The following is a 17836-nucleotide window of genomic DNA, read 5'->3' as shown; positions in this document are numbered from 1 at the left end:
TTTTTATCTTTATCTCAAAAATGGACAGTCTTTACTTCTGGTCAGTGTGTTTTTTTCTTTAAAACTAATGCAGATGTGCAGTGCATATTTGATAAGCCACACACAGGCAGTTTTGGTTAACCTAAAGTTCAAGTTAAATTATTGTATAAGCCAAAATGACTTTCCCATACCTTCAGTCAGTTCGGTCCAGTTGCTCAGTTGTGTCTCTTTGCAATCCCATGAATTGCAGCACACCAGGCCTCCCAAAGAAAGGCAGTGCCAAAGAATGCTCAAACTACCGCACAATTGCACTAATCTCACACACTAGTAAAGTAGTGCTCAAAATTCTCCAAGCCAGGCTTCAGCAATATGTGAACCGTGAAATTCCAGTTGCTCAAGCTGGTTTTAGAAAAGGACCAAATTGCCAACATCCGCTGGATCATAGAAAAAGCAAGAGAGTTCCAGAAAAACATCTATTTCTCCTTTATTGACTATACCAAAGCCTTTGCCTGTTTGGATCACAAAAAACTGTGGAAAATTCTGAAAGATGGGAATACCAGACCACCTGATCTGCCTCTTGAGAAATTTGTATGCAGGTCAGGAGGCAACAGTTAGAACTGGACGTGGAACAACAGACTGGTTCCAAATAGGAAAAGGAGTACATCAAGGCTGTATATTGTCACCCTGCTTATTTAACTTATATGCAGAGGACATCATGAGAAACGCTGGACTGGAAGAAACACAAGCTGGAATCAAGATTGCCAGGAGAAATATCAATAACCTCAGATATGCAGATGACACCACCCTTATGGCAGAAAGTGAAGAGAACTAAAAAACCTCTTGATGAAGGTGAAAGAGAGTGAAAAAGGTGGCTTAAAACTCAACATTCAGAAAACGAAGATCATGGCATCTGGTCCCATCACTTCATGGGAAGTAGATGGGGAAACAGTGGAAACAGTGTCAGACTTTATTTTGGGGGGCTCCAAAATCACCATAGATGGTGACTGCAGCCATGAAATTAAAAGACACCTACTCCTTGGAAGAAAAGTTATGACCAACCTAGATAGCATATTCAAAAGCAGAGACATTACTTTGCCAACAAAGGTCCGTTTGGTCAAGGCTATGGTTTTTCCAGTGGTCATGTATGGATGTGAGAGTTGGACTGTGAAGAAAGCTGAACGCTGAAGAATTGATGCTTTTGAACTGTGGTGTTGGAGAAGACTCTTGAGAGTCCCTTGGACTGCAAGGAGATCCAACCAGTCCATTCTGAAGGAGATCAGCCCTGGGCTTTCTTTGGAAGGAATGATGCTAAAGCTGAAACTCCAATACTTTGGCCACCTCACTCAAAGAGTTGACTCATTGGAAAAGACTCTGATGCTAGGAGGGATTGAGGGTAGGAGGAGAAGGGGACGACAGAGGATGAGATGGCTGGATGACATCACTGACTCGATGGACTTGAGTCTGAGTGAACTCCGGGAGTTTGTGATGTACAGGGAGGCCTGGCGTGCTCCGATTCATGGGGTTATGAAGAGTCGGACACGACTGAGTGACTGAACTGAACTGAACTGAGGCCTCCCTGTCCATCACCAACTCCCGGAGTTCACTCAAACTCATGTCCATCTAGTCAGTGATGCCATCCAGCCATCTCATCCTCTGTCATCCCCTTATCCTCCTGCCCTCAATCCCTCCCAGCATCAGTCTTTTCCAATGAGTCAACTCTGCACATCAGGTGGCCAAAGTACTGGAGTTTCAGCTTTAGCATAAGTCCTTCCAAAGAAATCCCAGGGTTGATCTCCTTCAGAATGTCCTGGTTGGATCTCCTTGCAGTCCAAGGGACTCTCAAGAGTCTTCTCCAGCACGACAGTTCAAAGCATCAGTTTTTTGGCTCTCAGCTTTCTTCACAGTCCAACTCTCACATCCATACATGACCACAGGAAAAACCATAGCCTTGACTAGACAGACCTTTGTTGGCAAAGTAATGTCTCTGCTTTTGAATATGCTATCTAGATTGGTCATAATTTTCCTCCCAAGGAGTAAGCATCTTTTAATTTCATGGCTGCAGTCACCATCTATGGTGATTTTGGAGCCCAAAAAATAAAGGCTGACACTGTTTCCACTGTTTCCCCATCTATTTCCCATGAAGTGATGGGACCAGATGCCATGATCTTCGTTTTCTGAATGTTGAGCTTTAAGCCAACTTTTTCACTCTGCCCTTTCACTCTCATCAAGAGGCTTTTCAGTTCCTCTTCACTTTCTACCATAAGGGTGGTGTCATCTGCATATCTGAGGTTATTGATATTTGTCCCGGCAATCTTGATTCCAGCGTGTGCTTCTTCCAGCCCAGCATTTCATATGATGTACTCTGCATATAAGTTAAACAAGCAGGGTGACAATATACAGCCTTGACGTACTCCTTATTTGGAACCAGTCTGTTGTTCCACGTCCAGTTCTAACTGTTGCTTCCTGACCTGCATATAGGTTTCTCAAGAAGGTCAGGTGGTCTGGTATTCCCATCTCTTTCAGAATTTTCCACAGTTTATTGTGATCCACACAGTCAAAGGCTTTGGCATAGTCAATAAAGCAGAAATAGATGTTTTTCTGGAACTCTTGCTTTTTCCATGATCCAAAACTCAGCCTAATCCTCAAACTTACAGAAACCTTTTCTAGGCGGCGTTAGGTAGGTAGCTCCACTTGTGACCTGCAGGTGGCGCCAATGCCCCCACTTCATCGTTGGTGCTGTGGTAACTACATTACCCAGGAGCCTCGGCAGCTCTGGGCCAATGAGGCCCCACGGAAGGGGAATTTCCGTTCATAGGGACGATGCCTGGGTGGGACTTCCTGTTCCCGTTTTGGGCGGACATATTGTTTGCTTTCGGATTAGTCCACCAGATCCGTATCCAGAAGGCTACGTCACACACTGGGTGACGCGATGGGGAAAACGTGAGAGGCGTTGTTGCCCTAAACAGAGGCGGACCTGAGGATTGGTAGTGGCACTGATCGGGTGACCCGGCCGCCGGAGCCCAGGACCTAGCACCTGTCGCTCTGCAGCCACTCGCCTTCCCCAGTCCGCAGGTGCCGATGGCGGCCGCGGTGCTGACGGACCCGGCGCAGGTGGGTGCTGCGCCCCCGGGTCCTCCCTCGACCTCCGTCTCTGAATCCTGAAGCCTCGAATGAGGGAAGCCTCAGAGCCCCGCAGCTCTGGGCCCTGTGTCCCGACCGTAGGGGCGCTCTTGGGCGGACTTTTCTGACAGCCCGCGTGATGGGATGACAGAACGTTACAGAAGTTGGGGCCGGAATGTGCAGAGCATTTGGGAAACCTCGAGTCTGAGTCTTTGGTGTCTGAAAAGATCAGAGGGTCTGAGCCGCTGTGCCTTCGTTCTGAAGGTGATGGGAGCACGGAAGGTTCTAAACAGAGACCGTATCTGATGGTTTATGTAGACTGTCCAGGTGTGAAGAAACTTGACGTGAGAGAGAGGACAGTGGAGCATAGAAATGTTGAGAGATGGTCCAAGGCCACGCAGTTGTTAGATGGCCTAGTGGACTGGGGCACACAGGGTAGACTCAGCTCCAGGTCCTTATGGCCGAGCAGCAGCAGGAGAGAGGCCCGAGGCTCTCTTGGGGCTAGATCGTGGTTGCTTCTCTCTCAGTTTCCCTGTATCTACAGGTTCCCCAATCTCAGAAGTAATTGTGGGATTTATACAGTGAGACAAGGATGTCCAGTCTCTCATCAATTCCACCTTCACCTTCACCTTCACCCATCAGGGCCCCAGGATTGTGGTTTCATAGAACGCGTTACCTTGCACTCTCGCAGCTCTTGAGTCTGAGGACTCCTGAGAAACACCAACCTCAGAGTTCTCAGTCCAGTCCAGGGGTTATAATGCAGGACACTGACTCCTGGTGACCATTGAAATAAGGCGTGGCAGTTTGTTCCAGGCACAGGAACCAGCATACCTGATGGTGAGATTGAATTCGGAATTAAAAAAAAAAAAAACTACAGATCATCACCAAGTCTGGTAGCAGGAGTCAGGCCTGAAATGGCCAACTGAGCAGCCAGGCCTCTGTTCTGAGGGTGGTGTAGCCATGGCAGATGTGGAGCAGAGGAGCGAGGTGATCTGATCTGGGTTCTCACAGCTTCCCTGTAGACGCCATGTTTGATCCCTGGGCTGGGAAGATCCCTTAGAGAAGGAAATGGCAATCCACTCCAGTGTTCTTGCCTGGGAAATCCCATGGACAGAGGAGCCTGGCGGGCTACCATCCATGCGGTCGCAAAGAGTTGGGCACAGCTTAGTGACTAAACAGCAACAAAGACGATTCTGAATTCCAAGTGGAGAACAGGCTATGTGGTGAGGGTTGAGGGAATTAGGATAGAGGTGAGGAGAAGGACGGGAGAAGGCTGCTTCTGTATTCCAGGCGAGTTAGAATAAATGGTTGGGCCAGAGGGGTCGCTGTGTAGACGGGAGAAGTGATTGGGTCAGATTTTCTGTGTAAGAAAGAGACAGCCCCAAGGTGTTAGGCCATATCAGTCAGAAGGGTAGAAGCGCCATCAGCTGACGTGGGCAAGTTAGTGGTAGAAGGAACTCTGCATATGGGTATCAGTAGTTTATTTGTGGCCACGTGGAGAGTCTGAGATGTGCCAGAGAACCCTTGAGATATCCAATGAGCTGCTGGACACGGGGCTGAAGTTATATGGAGGGGTTCAGGAGAGAGACATCCAAAAAGTAGAAGATGGCATGTACACAGGTTTACAAGGGGGAAACTCCAGCACCACAACAGTACCATCCTGCCGCGTCTGGCACAGAGGGTGAGAAAGACCTGATACAGTGAGCATGTGAGGAAAAAACAGACACATATAATTTGGCAACCGGGGAGTCAGGGGACCCTCCTGCGCTCCATGACAGGAAGACAAAATGGCTCCTTTCAGCCCGCCCTTTTATTGGCAGAAGTCACATGAGATCATTAGGGAATAGCTATACTGGGGAGTTTGATCAGCGCACCGTAAAGAGGGAGTAAAGTTATGGTTCTGCTGTTGATTAGGAATATCTTGTTTTGTTTCCATGGGGACGGACTCAGGGGCAGGCAGTGAAGCGCAGCAGAGAGCACGTCCCACCCGAAGAATGTCCGTTTGGCATACTTACTAGAACAGTCAAGAGAGTGCAGTTTGCCGCACCCTGGAGTCATGAGGCAAGGTGCTCGTCTCTGCTCCAGGCTGCAACACCCTCCTGCAGTCTCCCGGGAATGGTTTCCTGGTAACGGTTACTCAGTAACAGGTGCCTGCAAATGGCTGTACGCCAGCTCCGCACCTAACCTGTTGATTTCCTCAAGGTTTGGCGGCATGTGAACTACATTACCCAGCAGGCTCTGCTCTCTGGGGGCCAGTTAATGAGCTAGGAAGATGATGGTGGAAGCCAATAACTGGGTAAGCGGCCAGAGTTGTGATCAGATCAGATCAGATCAGTCGCTCAGTCGTGCCCGACTCTTTGCGACCCCATGAATCGCAGCACGCCAGGCCTCCCTGTCCATCACCAACTCCCGGAGTTCACTGAGACTCAACGTCCATCGAGTCAGCGATGCCATCCAGCCATCCCATCCTCTGTTGTCCCCTTCTCCTCCTGCTCCCAATCCCTCCCAGCATCAGAGTTCTTTCCAATGAGTCAACTCTTCGCCTGAGGTGGCCAAAGGACTGGAGTTTCAGCTTTAGCATCATTCCTTCCAAAGAAATCCCAGGGCTGATCTCCTTCAGAATGGACGGGTTGGATCTCCTTGCAGTCCAAGGGACTCTCAAGAGTCTTCTCCAACACCACAGTTCAAAAGCATCAATTCTTCAGTGCTCAGCCTTCTTCACAGTCCAACTCTCACATCCATACATGACCACAGGAAAAACCATAGCCTTGACTATACGGACCTTTGTTGGCAAAGTAGAGTGATCTAGAAGAGCAATGTGCATGTGGAAAAGGAGTGTGAATTGATGGCACTTGGGCCCTGATTTGAGGGGCTTAAGGAATAAAGATGAGCCTAACTTTGGTTGTCTGGTAATCATGATTTTAGCAACTTTCAAAGAACTGCCTGGAAGGAGGTGGGTGGGGGTCTCGTACGCCATACCAGCCCCAGAGTTTAGACAGGCCTTTCTGCCCCACCTGCCTGTTGTTGCTGTGGGTGGACACAGTGACCAACGGGACCCTGAGGAGAGAGCAGACGTATATGGCACCTGGTGCTGGTGTTTGCTCTGAGCTGAGGAGCTGGGTGGGAAGGAATGGTCAGGGGAGTTCTGTGGCGGCAGATGGGATCCTTGGGAAGGAGACTGCTCACAGACTGCTCTCCCCATTGTGGCAGGGGAATGTGACCTTTGAGGACGTGTTCGTGTCCTTCTCCCAGGAGGAGTGGGGGCTGCTTGATGAGGCTCAGAGGCTCCTGTACCGCGAAGTGATGCTGGAGAACTTTGCACTGATGGCCTCACTGGGTAAGGCCCTCTTGTCCCCTGCAGTGCCTGGACTAGGCTCTCCCCCTTCCCTGTTTCCTGAATCAGAACCATAGGCAGTACCACCACCGCCCTGGTTCCCTGGAGTAGGTACCATGGGTGCCAGGTGTGAACTGTGGGCTCTAGCACTTCTGGTTTCTGAGTGCTCCCACGACCTGCTGCCCTGAAGGCTTGCATGGAGGAATGCAGGCGTGAAGTGTCCAGTTGTCACCCAGTGGATCATGTCTGGTTTGTCCTCTCCCTGACTGGGTGCCTCTGTCCAGATTCATGGCACTCCTGTGCCCCAGATTGTGTCCCCTTCCTCTAGCTGACATTTCTCATAGCCTACCTGTATCAGGAATCCCAAGGACCCAGTACAATCACTACTTGTTGGGACCACTAGGCTATTCCTGCAAGACAATACTTCAGAGATATTTTCATATTTAGGTTTCTTTTCTGAAGGGTGGGTCACCCACACCTGGCCATTTACCTGTCCTGTCTTTTCCTTAGGATATGCATCTTCCATGTCCCATGGGGTTTCCCCACAGGAGCTGGGCAGGGAGCCCTGGGTCTCTGACTGGGCCAACACAATTCCAGCCCTGACCAGAGAGGCTCAGAGTGCAGGTAGCCCTGGTGAGTGGGAGCTGGGGAAAGTGTGATGTCAGGCTGGGTTCTGGTCACTCTCCAGCCTCTCAGTGCCCACAGTGGTTTAAGTGCCAAGGCCACTGCCCACACCTCATTCCTGTCTTTACTGCCCTGTTTACCCACTTACCTTTTATGCTGTGACCTTTGGCCTTTGGCAGTTCATCACCTCTGCCCACATCTCAGCTGTTCCTCTCCACTGCTTCCTCTGTACTGCTCTCCAACACTGGCTTATATGCTGTGTGTGTCATGAGAGGTGCACATCCTTCAGATAATTCTTAAGTACCAGCTATTCTATTCATTTGTAGCTGTTTAGTAAACACACTCTTCTGCATGTCTCCCCAGCCGCCAAGGCCTTCCTACAGTGCATTTGTGGATAATTTCATTGGGGACCCTGGCTCTTTCTGGGCTGTTCATCAGATCATCAGATCATCAGATCAGTCCTCTCCCCATCAAAGCCACTTCCAACCTGTGACCTTTAGATGCCAAAGACTGTGGAGCAGCCCTTTACTCAACTTGCACCCTGACCTTTTGTCCTGATGGCAGACCTCAGTCTTAGTTTTGATAAACGCACATTTGTAATAACTGCCCCTTCCCACCAGTGTCACTGTGTACTTTACCAGCATTTGTCTGCTTTCAGGTTGTTGGCATGGAATGGAGGACGATGAGATCCGTTTTGAGCAGAGCATTTCTATAAAAAGAGTGTCTAAGGGCATGATTCCTAAGACGATTCCGTCTTCCCAGAAGGCTCACCCCTGTGAGACATGTGGCCCGATCTTGAGAGATGTTCTGCACATGGCTGAGCACCAGGAAACACGTCCTGGGCAGAAACCATACTTGTGTGTAGCATGTGGGAAACAGCTGTGGTTCAGTGCAAACTTCCCCCTCCACAATCAGCACAGTGGAGAGAAACCCCACAGGAGGGACGTGCACAGGGCCCTTCTTGTGAGCAGCTGCCCTGTCCAGTCGTCAGAGACACCTTTTACCACCGGGGAGGGTTGTGAGGACTTCCCAACCAGCTCAAGCATGTTTCAGCAGCATTACCCTCTTAGCAAGTGGAAGCCACAGAGTGACACCCACTGTGCAGAGGTCTTTCACAGTGGACAGAAGCATTATGAGTGCAGCGAATGTGGGAAGGCCTTCAGCCGCAAAGACTCACTTGTTCAGCACCAGAGAGTCCACACTGGAGAGAGGCCTTACAAGTGCAGCGAATGTGGGAAAACCTTTAGCCGCAAACCCATACTTGCACAGCACCAGAGGATCCACACTGGAGAAATGCCTTATGAGTGTGGCATATGTGGGAAAGTTTTTAATCATAGCTCTAATCTCATTGTACACCAGAGAGTCCACACTGGAGCACGGCCTTACAAGTGCAGCGAATGTGGGAAAGCCTACAGTCACAAATCCACGCTTGTTCAGCACGAGAGTATCCACACCGGAGAAAGACCTTATGAGTGCAGCGAATGTGGGAAATACTTTGGCCACAAATACAGACTCATTAAGCACTGGAGTGTTCATACCGGGGCACGGCCTTATGAGTGCATTGCATGTGGGAAGTTTTTCAGCCAAAGCTCCGATCTTATTGCCCACCAGAGAGTTCACAATGGTGAGAAGCCGTATGTGTGCAGTGAGTGTGGAAAAGCCTTTAGCCACAAACATGTGCTTATGCAGCACCTTAGAATCCACACTGGAGAAAGGCCGTATAAATGCAGTGAGTGTGGGAAAGCCTTCAGGCAAAGGGCTTCCCTCATCAGACATTGGAAGGTTCATGCTGGAGAAAGGCCTTAGGAGAGCAGGCAATACTCTGTCTTATTCAACATAGTGAGTGACACCAGAGAGAGGCTCCGAGAGGAGCCTTCGTGAATAGCTATAAGCTAGAAGATGAGCCTCGTGTTTGAACTCCCACCCTGAGGAGATTCTTCTGTGTACCAGCTCTGTGGGAAGCGTTCTGGGGCAGTATTGTACTTCATAACATGCCTTGGCCACTGTGAAAGGTCTCTGCATGCTTGCCAAAAGCGTGTCACTGCCAGTGTCTGAAAGAAGCCATACATCTGTGCAACAGCAGGGCCCCACATTGTGCATATGTCACCCCAGATGCTTTGGTGGGCAAAATCTCTGCTCTTCCTGTCTTCCCTAGAGGGCACCATCGGTAGCCTGACCCTATTGATGATCCTCACTCCTTCCTGCTCCCTACTGGTGGAAGCATGGGTGTGACCCATTTTCGGTCAGAAGAATGCAACTTAGTTCTGCTGGTTGCCTGCAGAGATGTCCATGTTTCAGACTGTTGGTCTCTTGTGAGCCTCGTGATGAGTTTGACCAGCCCCCAAGTCACCTGACCTGGAAATTGTCTGCCTCATATTGTTCTGGTTTTGCAACACATGCCTTAGTTTCTAAGCTATCTTTTCTCCTGGGAATTTTGTTCACTCTGTGGGTTGAGTTGAGAACAGAATTGGGCTTGCCAGCCTGAAAGAATGAACAGCTTGTGTGAGAAGGCCGACTGTTGAGTCTCAGTGGTATTTGCAGAAGGATAAAGAAAGAACAGCTCTTATTCTAGTTTCAGCCTAATTTACATCACTGCTCAAGACCTCCTGGGAAGGAGTACCAGGCTTTGCAGGCCTAATTGTGTGTCCTGTATGTTGAGATGATTTGTGTGACAAAGGTCTTCTTGAGCAGGTTGTCAACCTCTGATGTATGTGGGAACAGCATGAATTGGGTCCCTTGTTCCTAGGGAATGTTTCAGAACTTGATTCCCTGGGACCTGCCTGCATCCCTGACATTATTTAGGAGGGTAATATTTGGTAGGCAGATGTCACTGTCACCTACAAGGACAAGTTCAGTTCAGTTCAGCCGCTCAGTCATGTCCGACTCTGCAACCCCATGAATTGCAGCACGCCAGGCCTCCCTGTCCATCACCAACTCTCAGAGTTCACTCAGACTCAAGTCCATCGAATCAGTGATGCCATCCAGCCATCTCATCCTCTGTCGTCCCCTTCTCCTGCCCCCAATCCCTCCCAGCATCAGAGTCTTTTCCAATGAGTCAACTCTTCGCATGAGGTGGCCAAAGTACTGGAGTTTCAGCCTTAGCATCATTCCTTCCAAAGAACACCCAGGGCTGATCTCCTTCAGAATGGACTGGTTGGATCTCCTTGCAGTCCAAGGGACTCTCAAGAGTCTTCTCCAACACCACAGTTCAAAAGCATCAATTCTTTAGTGCTCAGCTTTCTACACAGGCCAACTCTCACATCCATACATGACCAGTGGAAAAACCATAGCCTTGACTAGACGGACCTTTGTTGGCAAAGTAATGTCTCTGCTTTTCAATATGCTATCTAGGTTGGTCATAACTTTTCTTCCAAGAAGTAACCGTCTTTTAATTTCATGGCTGCAGTCACCATCTGCAGTGATTTTGGAGCCCAGAAAAATAAAGTCTGACACTGTTTCCACTGTTTCCCCATCTATTTGCCATGAAGTGATGGGACCAGATGCCATGATCTTCATTTTCTGAATGTTGAGCTTTAAGCCAACTTTTTCACTCTCCACTTTCACTTTCATCAAGGGGCTTTTCAGTTCCTCTTCACTTTCTGCCATAAGGGTGGTGACATCTGCATATCTGAGGTTATTGATATTTCTCCCAGCAATCCTGATTCCTGCGTGTGCTTCTTCCAGCCCAGCCTTTCTCATGATGTACTCTGCATATAAGTTAAATAAGCAGGGTGACAATATCCAGCCTTGACATATTCCTTTTCCTATTTGGAACCAGTCTGTTGTTCCATGTCCAGTTCTAACTTTTGCTTCCTGACCTGCATATAGGTTTCTCAAGAGGCAGGTCAGGTGGTCTGGTATTCCCACCTCTTTCAGAATTTTCCACAGTTTATTGTGATCCACACAGTCAAAGACTTTGGCATAGTCAATAAAGCAGAAATAGATGTTTTTCTGGAACTCTCTTGCTTTTTCTATGATCCAGCGGATGTTGGCAATTTGATCTCTGCTTCCTCTGCCTTTTCTAAAACCAGCTTGAGCATCTGGAAGTTCACAGTTCACGTGTTGCTGAAGCCTGGCTTGGATAATTTTGAGCATTACTTTACTAGCGTGTGAGATGAGTGCAATTGTGCGGTAGTTTGAGCATTCTTTGGCATTGCCTTTCTTTGGGATTGGAATGAAAACTGACCTTTTGCAGTCCTGTGGCCACTGCTGAGTTTCCAAATTTGCTGGCATATTGAGTGCAGCACTTTCACAGCATCATCTTTCGGGATTTGAAGTAGCTCAACTGGAATTCCATCACCTCCACTAGCTTTGTTCGTAGTGATGCTTTCTAAGGCCCACTTGACTTCCCATTCCAGGATGTCTGGCTCTAGGTCAGTGATCACACCATCATGATTATCTTGGTCGTGAAGATCTTTTTTGTACAGTTCTTCTGTGTATTCTTGCCACCTCTTCTTAATATCTTGTGCTTCTGTTAGGTCCTTACCATTTCTGTCCTTTATCGAGCCCATCTTTGCATGAAATGCTCCCTTGGTATCTCTAATTTTCTTGAAGAGATCTCTAGTCTTTCCCATTCTGTTGTTTTCTTTCTATTTCTTTGCATTGATCGCTGAGGAAGGCTTTCTTATCTCTTCTTGCTATTCTTTGGAAGTCTGCATTCAGATGCTTATATCTTTCCTTTTCTCCTTTGCTTTTCGCTTCTCTTCTTTTCACAGCTATTTGTAAGGCCTTCCCAGACAGCCATTTTTTGCCTTTTTGCATTTCTTTTGTATGGGGATGGTCTTGATCCCTTTCTCCTGTACAATGTCACGAACCTCTCTCCATAGTTCATCAGGCACTCTTATCAGATCTAGCCCCTCAAATCTATTTCTCACTTCCACTGTATAATCATAAGGGATTTGATTTAGATCATACCTGAATGGTCTAGTGCTTTTCCCTACCTTCTTCAATTTCAGTCTGAATTTGGCAATAAGGAGCTCATGAGTATAGAATAACTTAAAATGTACTTTTATGGTTCTAGCTTTTTAAACTCTGCATAATTATTTTGTGATTTATCAGTGTTCTGTGTATCAGTTCATTCTTTTTCATCCATACTTTTACTTACAGTATTCCACTTTAGAGAAGTAGTTCCAAAGCAAGTGACCCAGGAGAGAACTCACAAGGACAAAGCTATACTTTCTGTTATGACCTTAACCTGGAGGTGATGTCACCGCTTCTGACTTACTCTATGGATAATACAGACTAATGCTGGTACATGGTGCAAGGGGACTCACTTTACAACAGTAAGATGCAACGTGGGAGGTATTTGGGGGAGCATTTCTTGGATACTGGTGACCACAGTCATGGTTTTTCTTTTTTTACCTTTGTGTATAGCCTTTTAAGGAAGAAGGCAATGGCACCCCACTCCAGTACTGTTGCCTGGAAAATCCCATGGACGGAGGAGCCTGGTGGGCTGCAGTCCATGGGGTCGCAAAGAGTCAGACACGACTGAGCGACTTCACTTTCACTTTCCAGTTTCATGCATTGGAGGAGGAAATGGCAACCCACTCCAGTGTTCTGGCCCGGAGAATCCCACAGACGGAAAAGCCTGGTAGGCTGCAGTCCATGGGGTCGCACAGAGTTGGACATGACTGAAGCGACTTAGCAAAGCCTTTTAATGAGGAATTATATTGACTGATTTAAAAAGTTAAACCAACCTTGCATTTCTGAGGTAAATCCCATTTGATCATGATGCACTACTCTTTTTATGCATGGTTCAATTTTATACACTGGTTTTCTTGTTGAAGATTTTTGTATCTATGCTCATGAGAGCTGTTAGTCTCTCTCTCTCTCTTTTTTTTTTTTTTTGGCTCTGATATTTTTAATGCTTGGGTTTGGTTGCTATCAGCGTAATGTTGGGTTTACAGAATAAGTTGGTTAAGTATCCCCTGCTCTTTAATTTTCTGGACAAGTTTGTGAAGAATTGACAGTGTTTCTTTCTTGTTTGATAGAATTCACCAGTGAAGTATGTAGGCCGGGAGTCTATTTTGTGGAAAAGTTTCTAACTGTAAAATTCCATAGTGAACCTGTACTATGCTTAGTCACTCAGTCGTGTCCGACTCTCCCTCTGGAGACCACCAGGTTCCTCTGTCCACGGGATTTTCCAGGCACGAATACTGGAGTGGGTGGCCATTTCCTGCTCCAGAGGATCTTCCCAACCCAGGGACTGAACTTGCCTCTCTTAGTAGTGTAGTGAAGTGGCTCAGTCATGTCCGACTCTTTGCGACCCCATGGACTGTAGCCTACCAGGCCCTCCGCCATGGGATTTTCCAGGCAAGAGTACTGGAGTGGGTTGCCGTTTTCTTCTCCAGGGGATCTTGCCTCTCTTGCGTCTCCTGAATTGGCAGGCAGATTGCTTACCACTAACGCCACTTGGGAAACCATAGTGGACCTAGGTTTATAGAATTTACCCCCTCCCCCCGCCACACACACACACCTATACATACAGTGAGCTTTGGTAGTTTGTATCTCTCGTGGAGTTTTTTAAGTAGTCAAAATTTTCAAGCTATTCTCTTATTTTAGTACCTGTAGAATCTGTAGTGGTGCCTCCTCTCTTATTCTTATACTGATAATGTCTGTATTTTTTTTCTTTACCAGCAATTTATCTGCTTTATTGATATTCTTCGAGCACTTGACTTCACTGATTTTTCTGTTTTGTTTTCCCTTATTTTGACTTTACTGTTACCTTTTGCTTTTATCATCTTTCATTTCTCTTCTGCTACATTTTAGCATAGAAGCTGAGTTCCTTCATTTGAAACCTTTGGGTTTTTTGCTAGTATAGTTGCTGAATACTAAGAACCACCCTGTAACAACTACTTTAATTACCTCCCACAAAACTTAATATGTTGTATTTTCATTTAAGTTATTTTAAACCTTTTCCAGTTTCGTTTTAAATTTCTTCTGACACATGGTTCTTTTAGAAGTATGTTATTTGGGCTTTTCTTTTTGGTAATTGATTTCTAATTTAATTCATTATAGTCAAAGTATACATATTATGACTTGAATTATTTTCATTTATAGGTATTTGATTTATGGCCCAGAATATGGGTTATCCTGCATTTCACGTTAACTTGAAATGAATGTATATTGTTTTCTTGTTTGGTGGAGAGTTTCTACAAATGTCATCTCAAGTTAATGTAATTAATAATGTCTAAGTTTTCTGTGTCCTTACTCATGGGATGGGCACTGCTCTGTCAATTATTTGAATGGGGTTGTTGACATCTCTGACTCTAAAAGTGGATTTTCCTATTTTTCTGTTTAGTTCTATCATGTTTTCCTTTGTGCTATTTATTTTTATTCTATTTTTATTTTTCTATTTGCTTTGTGCCTTTTTATTAGGTGAATAAACGTTTCCTACTGTTATGTCCACTTAATGAGCAGACCCCTTTAGCATTAATAAAAGGCCTTCTTGGGACTTCCCTGGTGGTCCAGTGGTTAAGACTCTGTGGAAGTACCGTGCGCTAGCCGATTGTGCCGCTGGGGCATTAGACTCTGTACTCCCAATGCATGGGGCCTGGGTTCAGTCCCTGGTCAGGGAATAGATCCCCCATGCCACAACCAAGGCCTGGGGTCCTCTTTATCTATAGTGATATTCTTTGCCCTAAAATCCACCTTGTCACACACTTAACATTGTGTAGTTTTGATTCAATACTCATTTTGCCTTTTTGAGTGAGTGAAGGTCGCTTAGTCACGCCCGACTTTTTGCGACCCCATGGACTATACAGTCCATGGAATTCTCCAGGCCAGAATACTGGAGTGGGTAGCCATTCCCTTCTCCAGGGATCTTCCCAACCCAGGGATCAAACCCAGGTCTCCCGCATTGCAGGCAGATTCTTTACTAGTTGAGCCACAAGGGAAGCCCTTTGCCTTTTTGTGTACTGAAAATACCTGCTTTTCAGTAGATATTCTTTATATATTTTTAAGGTTTTTTTTTTAATGTGGACTGTTTTTTTAAAGTCTTTATTAATTTGTTACAATATTGTTTCTGTTGTATGTTTTGTTTTGTTTTTTCTTTGACCATGAGGCATGTGGGATCTTAGCTCCCTGACCGGGGTTCAAACCTGCACCCCCTTCATTGGAAGGCGAAGTCTCAACCACTGGACCGCCAGAGAAGTCCCAGAGATATTCCCGATATTTTACATGCTTAAGTTCCTTAGAAAGAGTATGATCTTTGGGGATCTTGATTCCAAACATTTTTAGGTGGAATTATTGCAGCAATCATTTTAAGGCTATTTTCTCACCCTCTGCTGAGACACAAGTCATTCTGTATTTTCTACCGTATGCTTCCTAAGGTTTCTGATTTAAACTGATTGGAACAGGTGCTATTCTGTTCTCTACATTATCCTTGGAAATTGTTTCATTGAATCCTTTTGGGTGTTTCTTTACTCAACCTCTGGTCCTTCCCTACCTATATATACAGATTTGTACTGAGCTGAACACTTGAAGATGACCCTCTGTAGGTCTGTCTTTTGTCCTGTGCTCTGTTGAACTCCAGACACCTTAGCAGGCCCAGGTTGTAAGTTCTTTCTCATATCAGGATGATTTTGGGGGTCTCCCTGGTCTCAGCACTTTTGTATTAGAGCCTGGGAACTTCCTTTCATGGAAACCTGAGATGGCCATGGGGCTTGTATCATTTATTTGCTCTCTCTGATAGGTTACTGGTATTTTTTCCAGTATATTAAGAATCAATTTCATGTACTTTATTTTTTTTTTCAAGAAAATGTATGAATCGTCCTAAAGCAGATACTTTGAATAAATTAGTAGAATTGATAAAACCTCCAATTACATCAGGAAAAAGAAAAAAAAAGAAATCATGTGTTTATAAATATAAGCAAGGAAAGAAGGTATAGCACTAGATATCTTTGAGACATAATGGATAATGTGTGATTGTTTTCTATTTTGACTGTGCCATGTGGCATGTGGGATCTTAGTTCCCTAAGAGCAAAACCAGGTAATGAAATATATCAGGGTGTGAGTGTAGATGCAAAAAAAAAAAAAAAAAAAAAAATCCTTAACAAAATTTTAGAGAATTAAATGTATGTATTTATATATGGCATATTTTGAATTGTTAAGCCAGTTTTACACTCCTGATAATGATTACAACCTAGTGAGATTGATCATGAATATAAGGTTGGTTTAGGGGCTTCCCGGGTGACTCAGCGGTTAAGAATCTGCCTGCAATGTAGGAAACACGGGTTCAATCCCTAGGTCGTGAAGATCCCCTGGAGGAGGGCATGGCAACCCCCTCCAGTATTCTTGCCCAGAGAATCCCATGGACAGAGGAGCCTGGCAGGCTACAGTCCAAGGGTTGCAAAGAGTCAGACATGACTGAAGCAACTTAGCACGCACGCACACAACATTGGTTTAACAATTGAACATATATTAATTTAATCCGTATTAACTAGAAGGTATGGTATAATGAATATATCTGGTCTTTGTCCCAGGTTCCTGTCACAGAGCTTGAGAAATCATGAAATTCCTGGTATGATAGGAGTCTTTCTGGTGCTAATGGAGTGACTCTTGATAAGCCCCTAGAAAGTTTGAGGATGCAGACTGGTTACCAGAAAGACCAAGTGTATGATTAAAAGTTTGAAACTGAGCCAGACAGACCTGTGGGGAGAGAAGAGGATCTAGATGTTTTGTTCCGGCATGTGACCATGATCTAGTCAGTTGTGTCTGTGTAATCAAATTCTGATCCAAACACTGGATGGACAAGACTGGATGGGGCTTCTGGTTGGTGAACATATTGATGTGCAGGAGAGTGGTATGTCTGTACTCCCCAGAGACAGGTCATGGAAACTTCACACCTGGGACCTGCCCATACCTTTCCCTTGCATTCATTCCATTGGCTGTTCCTGAGCTGTATTCTTGATAACAAAACTGGAATCATAGGTATAGCACTCTTAGTAAGTCCTCTGAGCCATTCTAGCCAATTCTTGAACCTGAGGGGATCATGAGAACTCCTGGAATTATAGCCAGCTGGCCAGAAGTGCAGTTGGGCCCTGTGACTTGAAACTCCTTTCTGAAGTGAGGAGGACTTTCTTGTGGAGGACTGAACCCTTAAAGATGTGGAGACCGACACAAACTCTGGGTAGTTAGTGTCAGAAAATTGATGTCAGAACCAATATATGGTAGCGTTAGAGACCGAAAGCTGACATTACATTTAATGGGGAAAGTTTGGGTGTTTTCCCCCAATACCAGGAATAAGGAGGAATGTCCACTCTCACAGCTTCTATGTAATGTTGCACTGAGAGTCTGTTCTGGTGACACAGGAAAATTAAAGAGAATAAATGATGCGCAAATTGTAAAGGAAGACCCAAAGTAGCCATTATTCACAGATGACATGATTATTTATTTAGAAAACCCTTTACTATATATTAAAAAAAAATAAGATCTAATTGATTAGTCAAGGTTACAGGATAAAAAGTCAATATACAATAAATGTTTGGAAGTTGAAAAACTATACTGCTTATTGTAGCATCAATATATGAAATATATAGGAATTTACGAAAGAAAATACATTCAACAACTACAAAGCAAATTCACAAAACTTCACTGAGACATAACCATGTTTCTGGACCTAAGGACTTAATATTTTAATTTATTCTCCTGTAATTGTGCTGTTGGTTCACACAGCTATCAAATGCCCAGTGACTTTGGTAGAAATTGACAAAATGATTCTAAAATTCATATGAAAATTCAAAAAACCTAAAATATTCAAATTTTGGAAAGAACACAAAT

General features: G+C 45.5%; 1 protein-coding gene across 9 annotated transcripts in view; it reads left to right on the top strand.

The window, feature by feature from the left end:
- The window catches only part of ZNF772 (zinc finger protein 772), a 40885-nt gene that overhangs the window by 4947 nt on the left and 18102 nt on the right, over positions 1-17836 (top strand). For 2 of the 9 annotated variants that reach the window (XM_070771882.1, XM_019978673.2), the window contains exons 2-4: positions 6310-6436; positions 6944-7066; positions 7716-14514. In XM_070771882.1, the coding sequence (XP_070627983.1) occupies positions 6310-6436; positions 6944-7066; positions 7716-8863 (1398 nt within the window). In that variant the 3' untranslated portion in view covers positions 8864-14514. Of the gene's footprint in view, positions 1-1432; positions 6437-6943; positions 7067-7715; positions 14515-17836 lie in introns of those variants that run through there. The other 7 variants (XM_070771883.1, XM_070771880.1, XR_011561734.1 and 4 more) reach the window with 7 other exon arrangements.

Source organism: Bos indicus, chromosome 18 (assembly GCF_029378745.1).
Source record: "Bos indicus isolate NIAB-ARS_2022 breed Sahiwal x Tharparkar chromosome 18, NIAB-ARS_B.indTharparkar_mat_pri_1.0, whole genome shotgun sequence".
In the NCBI taxonomy this organism is placed as follows: Eukaryota; Metazoa; Chordata; class Mammalia; order Artiodactyla; family Bovidae; genus Bos; species Bos indicus.
This window is presented reverse-complemented; position numbering and strand designations above follow the sequence as displayed.